General features: G+C 38.2%; 2 protein-coding genes across 2 annotated transcripts; both read left to right on the top strand.

Moving 5' to 3' along the window:
- The first annotated feature begins 1,944 nt into the window (after nucleotides 1–1,944).
- On the top strand, nucleotides 1,945–2,880 carry LOC124088907 (olfactory receptor 10G9). Its single transcript, XM_046438713.1, has one exon. The coding sequence runs from the start codon at nucleotides 1,945–1,947 to the stop codon at nucleotides 2,878–2,880; it is 936 nt and encodes a 311-aa protein (XP_046294669.1).
- Nucleotides 2,881–8,210: 5,330 nt separating this feature from the next.
- Nucleotides 8,211–8,687, top strand: LOC124088818 (olfactory receptor 10G4-like). The gene has a single exon (XM_046438596.1). The coding sequence runs from the start codon at nucleotides 8,211–8,213 to the stop codon at nucleotides 8,685–8,687; it is 477 nt and encodes a 158-aa protein (XP_046294552.1).
- Nucleotides 8,688–10,864: the final 2,177 nt, after the last annotated feature.

Below are 10,864 nucleotides of genomic sequence, written 5' to 3'. Positions count from 1 at the left end.
GAAACCCACAAGTAATCTTGTCCCCTGAGACTACAGGTCAAATTCATTCTTTGCCATTTAGCCTGGTTGGTTTGCATTCTCTGCACTTCAGTGGTTTGGTTTGGTTAGAAATGGACCCATCTTTCTCAACACAGTGCATGTGTTTTTGGAGTGACAGCTTGCAAAGTAGAGGCTGTGCATGTGGAGAGGGGAATGTAGAGAGGGGAAAACTGTAGGAGAAACTCATGCAAGTTTGACAACTGCAATGAGCCATGTCCTGTGGGGTGAGTTCTTATAAATGGAGCTTTCACTTACTTCCCCTGATTTCCATCCCTTGTTTATCTTCACATTTCATGCACTGAGATGTTACTTGGATATTGCTAGACTTCACCCTCATTTTAGTGATCTAGTCTTTCTTGATAAAAGATAGAAAGATAGATGAATGGATTGGCACAGCAATTGGGTGGCTCTAAGTAGCTATTGCGTTGTTACAGAAGACAAGAAAGTCAAATTTTGGTCCCTCCTCCCCCACAGCCCAGGCTGAGATTGCTTTCTTGTGTCTTGGCCCTCAGCCTACCTTGGACTTCATCTGATGAACATTTGCATGTTTCATCAAATCTGAAAATGAAGTTATCCTGGTGATTAAGTCATGTTGATTCAGTAAATATTTCAGAGTTACACATTTTTCTTCACTGTTGAAGTCCTGACATTCATGTTGGTGGTTATAATAGTTCTGTTTCCACTATTTATACCATATTTAAAAAAAATAGCTTTCATGTTGCTTAAGCTATGTTCCTTGGAGACAGAATACATTTTATCTCATCTCTGCTAAGAGCAGATCCGGTTTCTACGTAACGGAAACTAGTTTATTAGGTTTGACTCAAAAGAATTAGTAACTATCATAAACTCTAGACAATGTTTTGTATTAAGCAAAAAAAAAAAAACAATTTCTGCATTAGTTGTAAAAAAATAACACTTTTTCTTGACATCCAGCTGATGTAGACTCCCTCTGCTCACATAGATTTTGCTTTTTCTGTCTCAGGTGTTAAATACAAAAAATAGACTTGGTAGAGTTGTCTTCTTGTATGACAGCATTGTCTGGGTTTATTAGTAGTCTTTGTCTCTATTTCCCCATGAAACTTGGAGAGAAAACAGAACCTGCTAGTTAGAATCCAAACCACTTGCAAGACATTCTGCCTGGGGTACTCTCCCTGTTTAATCACCTATCTTTGAATGAGCCACAAGCTTCTGAATATGATGGCATGTCTAACATAGGAACATTGTCTGTTGCTACTACAGTGTGTCACGTGATGGACTGTGATCAATAAATGACACAATGACATAGCAACAAGAGAGTGATTCTCCTTCTGGCTTTGGAGAAGGTGCTGCAATAATTTGAGAAGGCCAGGTGGCTAAGACCTCTTAGAACCTGGGGTGGCTTTTAGAAGCCTAAATTGCTGTGCCCTGCTGAAACCATCAAAAAAATCTAGACCACGTCCTAAACTGCAAAGACTTAAATTATGACAATTACTTTAAAAAGCTGGGAATAGGATCCTGAGCCTCACAGGAGATTGCATCCTAGTTGATACCTGGAGACCATGAGATCCATCACTAAATGACATGACTAGCAAACGGTAAAAAAATAAATTTATATGATTTATGTCATTAGTGGGCTGTAATTAATTTATAATTCATCAAAAGAAATCTAATAGAATGATTTTTCTCTTTTCTTCTTCTTATGTATTTGTGTGTATCTGTATGTATGCACATGGATGTGACAGAGATGATAGATCATCCCAACACAATTACCAAAGCTTTACCACAAACAAAGTTCACTGGAACTCCGGAATATTTCAAGATGGATTGTGCAATTCCCACATGGAGAACGGATTCTCAGTTCTCAATGAAATGCTAAAGGCTGGATGCTCTTCATGTGTCCACTGGGAGAGTGACTAAGAGTAAGAAATGTCAAACAGGAGCCTTGTGACAACGTTCTTCCTCACGGGACTTCCCCATGCTCCAGCACTGGACACCATGCTCTTTGGCATCTTCCTGGTCATTTACATTCTCACTGTGCTGGGGAACCTCCTCATCCTGCTGGTGATCAGGGTGGATTCCCACCTCCATACCCCCATGTACTACTTCCTCACCAACCTGTCCTTCATTGACATGTGGTTCTCCACTATCACAGTGCCCAAAATGCTGATGACCCTGGCCACCCCAGGCGGTGGGGCCATCTCCTTCCATAGCTGTGTGGCCCAGCTCTATTCCTTCCACTTCCTGGGGAGCACCGAGTGTTTCCTCTACACTGTCATGTCCTATGATCGCTACCTGGCCATCAGTTACCCGCTCAGGTACTCCAGCATGATGAGGGGGAGAGTGTGTGCCCTCCTGGCCGCGGGCACCTGGCTCAGTGGCTCCTTGCACTCTGCGGTCCAGACCACCCTGACGTTCCGCTTGCCCTACTGTGGGTCCAACCAGGTCCAGCATTACTTCTGTGATGCTCCACCCATCCTCAAGCTGGCCTGTGCGGACACCTCAGCCATTGAAATGGTCATCTTTGTGAACATTGGGGTGGTGGCCTCGGGCTGCTTTCTGCTGATAGTGCTGTCCTATGTGTCCATTGTCTGCTCCATCCTGAGGATCCGCACCTCAGAGGGCAGACACAGAGCCTTTCAGACCTGCGCCTCCCACTGCATCGTGGTCCTTTGTTTCTTTGTGCCTTGTGTTTTCATCTACCTGAGACCTGGCTCCAGGGACGTCATGGATGGGGTTGTGGCTGTTTTCTACACTGTGCTAACACCTCTTCTTAACCCTGTTGTGTACACCCTGAGGAACAAGGAGGTGAAGAAAGCTCTGTTGAAGCTGAAGGACAAAGTGGCCTATTCTCAGAGCCAGTAAATGCTACGAAGTAAAAACATTCACTTTTTCAAAATCACTACTCTACTTTAGTTGTAAAAGATCATGTTTTTCTGTGGCTATAGCTGTTCAAATCTTTTTAAGTCTTCCCTGCTTTGTGTTTGTCTCTTTTTATAAGACTCCAAATATACACTCAAAATGAAGGCTTACAATATGTTAAGTTATGTTTCCTAAGGATAATTCCTTATTGCTATGTATGTATGTATATATTTTTATCTTTATTAAAAATATGATTTATGGAAATAATATATTTAGTAGGCAAAAATAGGAAACCAAGGGGTTGGGGTTGTAGCTCATAGTTAGAGTGCTTGACTAGTGCGGATGAGGCACTGGGTTCAATCCTCGGCACCACATAAGAATAAATAAATAAAAATAAAGTAATTGTGTCCACCCAGAACTAAATAAAAAATAATAAGAAACTAAGTACTCATCCAAAATTGAAATAAAACTAAGATGTTGAATATTCATATATGGATTTATATACAGCAACAATAGTGTATGATCTGTAACTGTAAAATGATGTAAGAAATTATCATTTCTGGCAGTTAGATATCTATTCTACATCTAGAGCCATGGCTTCCAAGACAGGCAATATTGCCTCACCAGGATCATTTGTCAAGTCATGGAGGTATTTATGAATGTCATAGGTACTGGCACCTGGTATTCAGAAGTCAGGGAATTAATTAGTTTATTTCGCAGTGCACAAGGTTACTCCAGAAAAACACTTTTCTTTCCTGAAAGATAAACAATACTGAGGTTAAGAAACCTTTATCAGGATATAAATGTAAGTAAGACTCTGACAATAGAATTAACAAAACACGTTTTGAGAAAAATACAAAAACTGCTGAAGAAGTGGAGAAGTATAATGTGCTAATAGATTTGGGACTCAGTATTTTAAAATTTCAGTTCTCCTCAAACTGTTCTATAGATCCACTAAAATTCCACATAAAATTCCAGCATTTTATTCTATTGATACAGATGTGTGTATCCTAAAGTATGTGTAGACAAGGTTTGGTCATGATAATCTTGAAGAAACAACACAAAATGGAGTGATTCATAAACTAGATATAAAAACTCACTATGGCTCTATAGTTATTCAGAGACAATTGCATTTTCATGATTCTAGACCAGTAAAAATGTGACAGAAGAGAGAATAAAGATATAGACAGATAAATATTCATATGAGGAAGCTATCTTGTGCACAGTAGAGAAAGGCGGACTTCTTCAATAAGTTATTTTGAGATATTTGGGTTTTGAGATATTATGCAAAGAAAAAATGAATCTTGGCCCAATATTGCATTACAAGTTTTAGAGGATTTTTTGTTTTTGTTGATCACCATATAAAAATTAGTACATACAGAGAAAATATGAAAAAAGAAAACAATTGGGAATATCATTTGAGAATTTAAATTAAATTTCTAAAATCATGACAATAATTAAGCAACTACAGCTATTATCCCAAGTTATATATACAATTAAAATCTTATATCACATCAGAAGTAAAACTAACTCCAAGGGTACTGAAGATTTAAATGAGGGGGGAAATTATCTAAACCATTAAAATATTACATAGCTGAAAATTAATAGACCTTTTATGTAAGAAAATATCTTTTTAAAGTGAAATATCAAGATCAGAAACCATATTAGAAACAATTGAAAAAATTTCCGGCATTAAAAATATATATGCATGTATATAAACAAACAAAAAGTACTTCAGCAAAGAAATATTAAAGCCATATTTTACATTGCAATAAAACATGAATTAATATCCTAAATTTATAAGAGATCAGACAAATAAATAAAACTATTACCTCAAAAGAAAGATAGTAAATAAAATTCCTGAAGTATTAATTCATAAAAGAGGATATAATTTTGTAATATAAGTGTTCATTAATGCTTGTAAAAGCAATGAATGACATCAATAAAATCTATTACCTACACAATTGGAAATCATTCTGTATTTTAGGTATTTCTTTGGGAAAAGGGAGTGTGAGACCCTAAACAACAACAACAACTAAGTTGGGAATTTGCATCTTGTAGCTCTGTATAGAAAGATGGTGGGAAAGAGTAACATCCACCAGGAGAGTGCTAACAAGTAAAGCTCATAGGGACTCTGAACAATTTTAATTGAGAGGAAGCCATTGTGAGTATCTCTTCATCACTGGTGAGGGACAGGTAAGTCTCATTTCCCTACTCTGAGGTATAAAAATAAGTTCCAGGCAGACTTGAACTATCCCAGGAGAGTGCAAATAAGAAACAGGTAGGGAGTTGTGCAGCCTATGAAAAAACTTTCATTGTGCTCTTCCTGTTGTTTTGTGCTCATCAAGGGAACCTGGAAACCCACAAGTAATCCTGTCCCCTGAGACTCCAGGTCAAGTTCATGTTTGCCATTTAGCCTGGTTGGTTTGCATTCTCTGCACTTCAGTGGTTTGGTTTGGTTAAAAATGGACCCATCTTTCTCAACATAGTGCATGTGTTCTTGGAATGACAGTTTGCAAAGTAGAGGCTGTGCATGTGGAGAGGGGAATGTAGAGAGGGGAAAACTGTAGGAGAAACTCAGGCAAGTTTGACAACTGCAATGAGCCATGTCCTATGGGGTGAGTTCTTACAAATGGAGCTTTCACTTACTTCCCCTGATTTCCATCCCTTGTTTACCTTCACATTTCATGCACTGAGATGTTACCTGGACATTGCTAGACTTCACCCTCATTTTAGTGATCTAGTCTTTCTTGATAAAAGATAGAAAGATAGATGAATGGATTGGCACAGCAATTGGGTGGCTCTAAGTAGCTATTGCGTTGTTACAGAAGACAAGAAAGTCAAATTTTGGTCCCTCCTTCCCCACAGCCCAGGCTGAGATTGCTTCCTTGTGTCTTGGCCCTCAGCCTACCTTGGACTTCATCTGATGAACACTTTTATGTTTCATCAAATCTGAAAATGAAGTTATCCTGGCGATTAAGTCATGTTGGTTCAGTAGAAATTTCCTCATTGTTGAGTTTGGTTTTGGTGATTACAATAATTCTGTCTCTGCTACTTATTCTTGTATTTAAAAAAAAAAACAAACAGCTTGCAAGTTATTTAAGCTATATTTCCTGGTGAATGAAAACATTTTTGCTAAGAGCACATTATATATTCTCTCTAATGGTGAACTGGTTTTATGGTACTCTACTACAGAAGAATTAGTAACTATCTTTATTTTAATGATATTAGTATTATACTATTGTAAATACATTTTTTATGAATTAGTAATAAGAAATAATATTGTCATAATTGATAGGAGGCCATAATTTGTATTAAGTGTAAACCACCTCTGCCTAAATTTCAGTTGTACAGAATCCCAACTTTTCTTGACATCAAACTGATGTGTTAGATGTCCTCTGCTTGTATTGATTCTTTTTTTTCCTGTCTCAGGTGGTAAATGTTGAAGAGGAAAGAGACTGGGTAGAATTGTCTTCTCCTATGACAGCCTTGTCTGTTTCCGTGAATATAGGGAATAAAAGAAATGGATATGGAGCAAAATTTTTTCCCTAACAAAATTGATATAAGAAAATATTTAGATATTGAGGATAAAAGGTTACATGACAGAAATTTCTTCTATACCCATTTATTGTGGCTGGGAGGGCACATATGAGGTTTATGTTATTAGATCCTCATAAGGGATGCTTAAGTGGAAGAGAGGCAAGGGGTCGGTCAACTACAGGGCTTCGTATTTTCTGAGTCTATGGAACGTTGTGGCAGATCCCACTACAGTGGTTGACTGACTTTTTTGTTTCCTCTGAGAGACAAAAGAGAAGTCCTGGTATAAGCAGGTAGTATTAAGGCTCTAGTAACAGTACCAAATATAAAAACTTCCTGAAGAGCTATCTTTAAAATTGAGAAGACTCTGGAAACACAGAGATAATTAACTTATTCTAAGCTCAGAAACAATTCTGCAGTATTTTCAGAGGGCCCACGCTCGATGACCCAATTCACTTATTAAGCAATTTTGACATGTCAAGCACTATACTGAGTACTTTTTAATGTATCATATTATTTAATAACTTCTTATTTAATAACTTCATATGTCAGATAACATATGAAGATACTCGATTTAAATTTATTGTAGACATATGAAACATTCAATGTTACCCATAATTAAATTCTTGGTTCTCCAATTTTACTCATGAATTCTGGAGAAAAAAATAGAATGTAGTAGGTAGAATTCCAAATATTCTCCAAGATATATGTCAGTTAGTACATATTGTTTTTTTTTTATAGTAGCCTTTCTTTGAGTGTGTGTGTGACATTTATGAATGTGATGGGAGTATGCTCCATTGATTATATTCTATCACATAACACTTTGTCATATTAAAGCAGAGATAGGGTCTCCTGCTGGCTTTAAAGAAGTCCCTGCCATGCTGGGAGTAGGGCAAGTGGCAGGGCCATCCTAGAACAAAGTGGCCTCTAAATGTCTAACATGATATACTCTGTCAACAACCATCAAGGGAAGTGTGATATCATTCATAAAGTGTAAGGAAGTAAATTCTGCCAACAACCTCAATAGGCTTGTAACAGAATCCCATGCCTCATATAAGATTACATCTCCAGTTCAAACCTTGATTCAAGCTTGATGAGAACTTGAGCCCTAGTTGATGTCACCCACGTAAAGAGTGGGAAATAAATTTGTATGTTTCAACTCACTAAATTTGTGGTAACTTATTACATATTAATTGCTATAGTTGGGATAAGTATCCCACAAAGGAGACTGTATTAAAGGCTTGATCCCATCCTGGGGCACTATTGGGAAATGGTGGGAGCTTAAAGGGGTAGGGCCTAATAGGAGGCCACTGTCCTTTCTATTTTGTGTCCTGGCCATGAGGTGAATGATCTTGTCAAGGGCTGGTTCTATGATGGGCTGTCTTGCCAAAGGGTCAAAAATAATTGGACCAATGAATCATAGACTGAAACTTCCAAATGTGAGAAAAATAACCCTTTTCTCTTTTTAAGATTTAGAGTAATAGAAATTTACAGTAATAGAGCTCAGACTAGCATACCAATACAAAGGTAATATAATGACTTTCTCTTTCTTTTTTCTGCATGTGTGTGTGTGTGCGCGCACACACACACACACACACTTCTGTGTGACAGAGAGATGGTAGACCATCCCAACACATTACCAAAGATTTACAACAAGCAAAATTGAGTACAACTCTGGAATTCCTTATAATGGATGATACAAGTGCCACATGGAGAATGGATTCTCAGTTCTCAATGAAATGCTAAAGGCTGGATTCTCTTCATATGTCCACAGGGAGAGTGACTAAGAGTAAGAAATGTCAAACAGGAGCCTTGTGACAACGTTCTTCCTCACGGGACTTCCCCATGCTCCAGCGCTGGACACCATGCTCTTTGGCCTCTTCCTGGTCATTTACATTCTCACTGTGCTGGGGAACCTCCTCATCCTGCTGGTGATCAGGGTGGATTCCCACCTCCACACCCCCATGTACTACTTCCTCACCAACCTGTCCTTCATTGACATGTGGTTCTCCACTGTCACAGTGCCCAAAATGCTGATGACCCTGGCCACCCCGGGTGGTGGGGCCATCTCCTTCCATAGCTGTGTGGCCCAGCTCTATTCCTTCCACTTCCTGGGGAGCACCGAGTGTTTCCTCTACACTGTCATGTCCTATGATCGCTACCTGGCCATCAGTTACCCGCTCAGGTACTCCAGCATGATGAGGGGGAGAGTGTGTGCCCTCCTGGCCGCGGGCACTTTTGTTTCTTTGTGCCTTGTGTTTTCATCTACCTGAGACCTGGCTCCAGGGACGTCATGGATGGGGTTGTGGCTGTTTTCTACACTGTGCTAACACCTCTTCTTAACCCTGTTGTGTACACCCTGAGGAACAAGGAGGTGAAGAAAGCTCTGTTGAAGCTGAAGGACAAAGTGGCCTATTCTCAGAGCCAGTAAATGCTACAAAATAGACCTTTCATATTTTCAAAATTAGCAATATATAATTTATTTTTCCACAAAACATTTATTGCATGTGTAGGTCTCAGTTTTAAACAATGTTGGAAACCAGCTACTCATGAATATTTTTTTTCACAGATTTTTAAAGGAATTCTAAACATCAGAATAAGATTTTTTTTTTATTATTAATACTGGATATTCTGAAGTCTAGATTCATTTGTTTGCTATTAGTCTTTCAAAAGTAAATTTTCTATTTGCATCTCAGATCCTAACCAGGGAATTATTCATGTATCTTAATTGATAATATGCACTTTTTTGTGGGGTTATTTTTTTGCATACAAACTTTGGATTTTTACAGTTATTGGGGTAATGCTCAAGGACTGAAATAAATAGCAGAGGTCATTTATTTTTGGCTGAAATTATGCAAATGTCTTCTGAACTCTTTTAGCCACTGTATGTTTGTGTAAGTGTGTAAAATATGAGGTCCTAAAGTGGCTAATCTTCTTTACTAGCACTTTTTGGTCAAGTTGATTGTTTTCACATAGGAAAGTATCGATCTTCTTCTTAGCAACCTCTATAACCAGTGCCACCTGGATGAACTGAGAATAAGTTTTCACCTTGAAAGAGACCTGCAGAAATTTTAGGTTGGTGATGGGATCAGGATGAATAAAACAGCAGATCTTCTAGCCTCCCTCACATAATATGACCAGTAAAATCCTATTATACCTTATAAGATGTTCACATTTTACGTAGGTAAGGATCCTTTTGCTTTAGATTGTGGTGACTGATCGTGTAGTTCACATGTTTCCTTCTGTTGCCACTTAAGAGTCTTGGAAATTTGACAAAGTTCTGCCTGCTCTGCAACAGGGATGACCCTCATTACATGGAGCAGTCAAGGGTGATTTTTTAATTTAAAAAGTAGAAAAGAGAAAAATATAATCAGATAATTGTTATTGTATCATTTCAACATATTTCTAGTATGGGAGAAACACATTCATCTGTCCAAATGCAAAGAATGGACTAAGAGACACAAGGTATAGCAAAAAGCAAGGTTTTACTTTAATGATGGTCTTGCAAGATCGGGTGTATAGGGGAAGCAGGCATACCCTGATCAGATCCAATCAGCATTTTATGTCCTAGAGTGCAAGGTCCCTCCTCAAGTTCCTGATTGGCTGAGTACTATGGGTAAACAGTCTTTCCAAATGTGGCCCTGATTTTACTGTCTCCTATTCAGTTAAAGAAATATTCCTCTCGTTGTTCATGCTTCCCTTTGTTCTCCTGTGTCTAGAAAGTCTTGTTGTGGTGAATGCATTCTGACAAGTACACAGCTCTTGCTTCTTTATCAAGTTACTATTTTTTTTAACAGAGAGATTTCTGTCCCTGTTGGTCAGGCTGACCCCTTCCTCCACTTCCTGTTTGTCAAGGAGCTGTTGGGGTGCATAGACTTTGGGCCACATTCATAGGCTATGGTATTATTGTGTGAAGTCACTGCTTGTAACTTTCTCTTCTGTTCTATAGCCTCCTCCAGCTCTGCCTGCTTCAGTTGCCTTTCTTGGTTTTACATGTAAGGCTAAATACTGTATTTCTCACATATCATAGTTAAAAAAATAAGACCTGGAACCAATACATTACCCCCAAAACATAATGCATAGTTACATAGCCAGCATACACAAAGTCCATACTTGTGGACATCTCTATGTTATGGACTAGACTTTAGGCTTTTTATCATAGCCACCATTATAGCTATGAGATGATATTTCAGTATAGTTTTGATTTTCACTTCCCTGATGATCAGTGGTATTGGAACAGTTTTTCATATGCCTGTTGGCAATTTGCATGTCTTCTCTGGAAAAAATATCTGTTTAAAGATTTTGCCCACTTATCCTTTTTATTGCTACTGATTTATATGAGTTCCTTATATATTTTGGATCTTAACCTTTTATAGGGTATATAATTTGTAAAGATTTTTCTCCCATTTCGTAGATTGCTTTTTCATTTTTGGTGTTTCCTTTGCTGTGG

The sequence above is a fragment of the Marmota monax genome, unplaced genomic scaffold (assembly GCF_021218885.2).
Source record: "Marmota monax isolate L192 unplaced genomic scaffold, Marmota_monax_Labrador192_F-V1.1 WCK01_AAM20220418_F8-fsc00081, whole genome shotgun sequence".
Classification (NCBI taxonomy): domain Eukaryota; kingdom Metazoa; phylum Chordata; class Mammalia; order Rodentia; family Sciuridae; genus Marmota; species Marmota monax.
Note: the sequence above shows the minus strand (reverse complement) of the source record. Positions and strands in the feature narration are given on the sequence as shown.

Coding starts and splice junctions, on each gene's coding strand:
- LOC124088818 (XM_046438596.1), top strand. CDS start 8,211: ATGTCAAACAGGAGCCTTGTGACAACGTTCTTCCTCACGGGACTTCCC.
- LOC124088907 (XM_046438713.1), top strand. CDS start 1,945: ATGTCAAACAGGAGCCTTGTGACAACGTTCTTCCTCACGGGACTTCCC.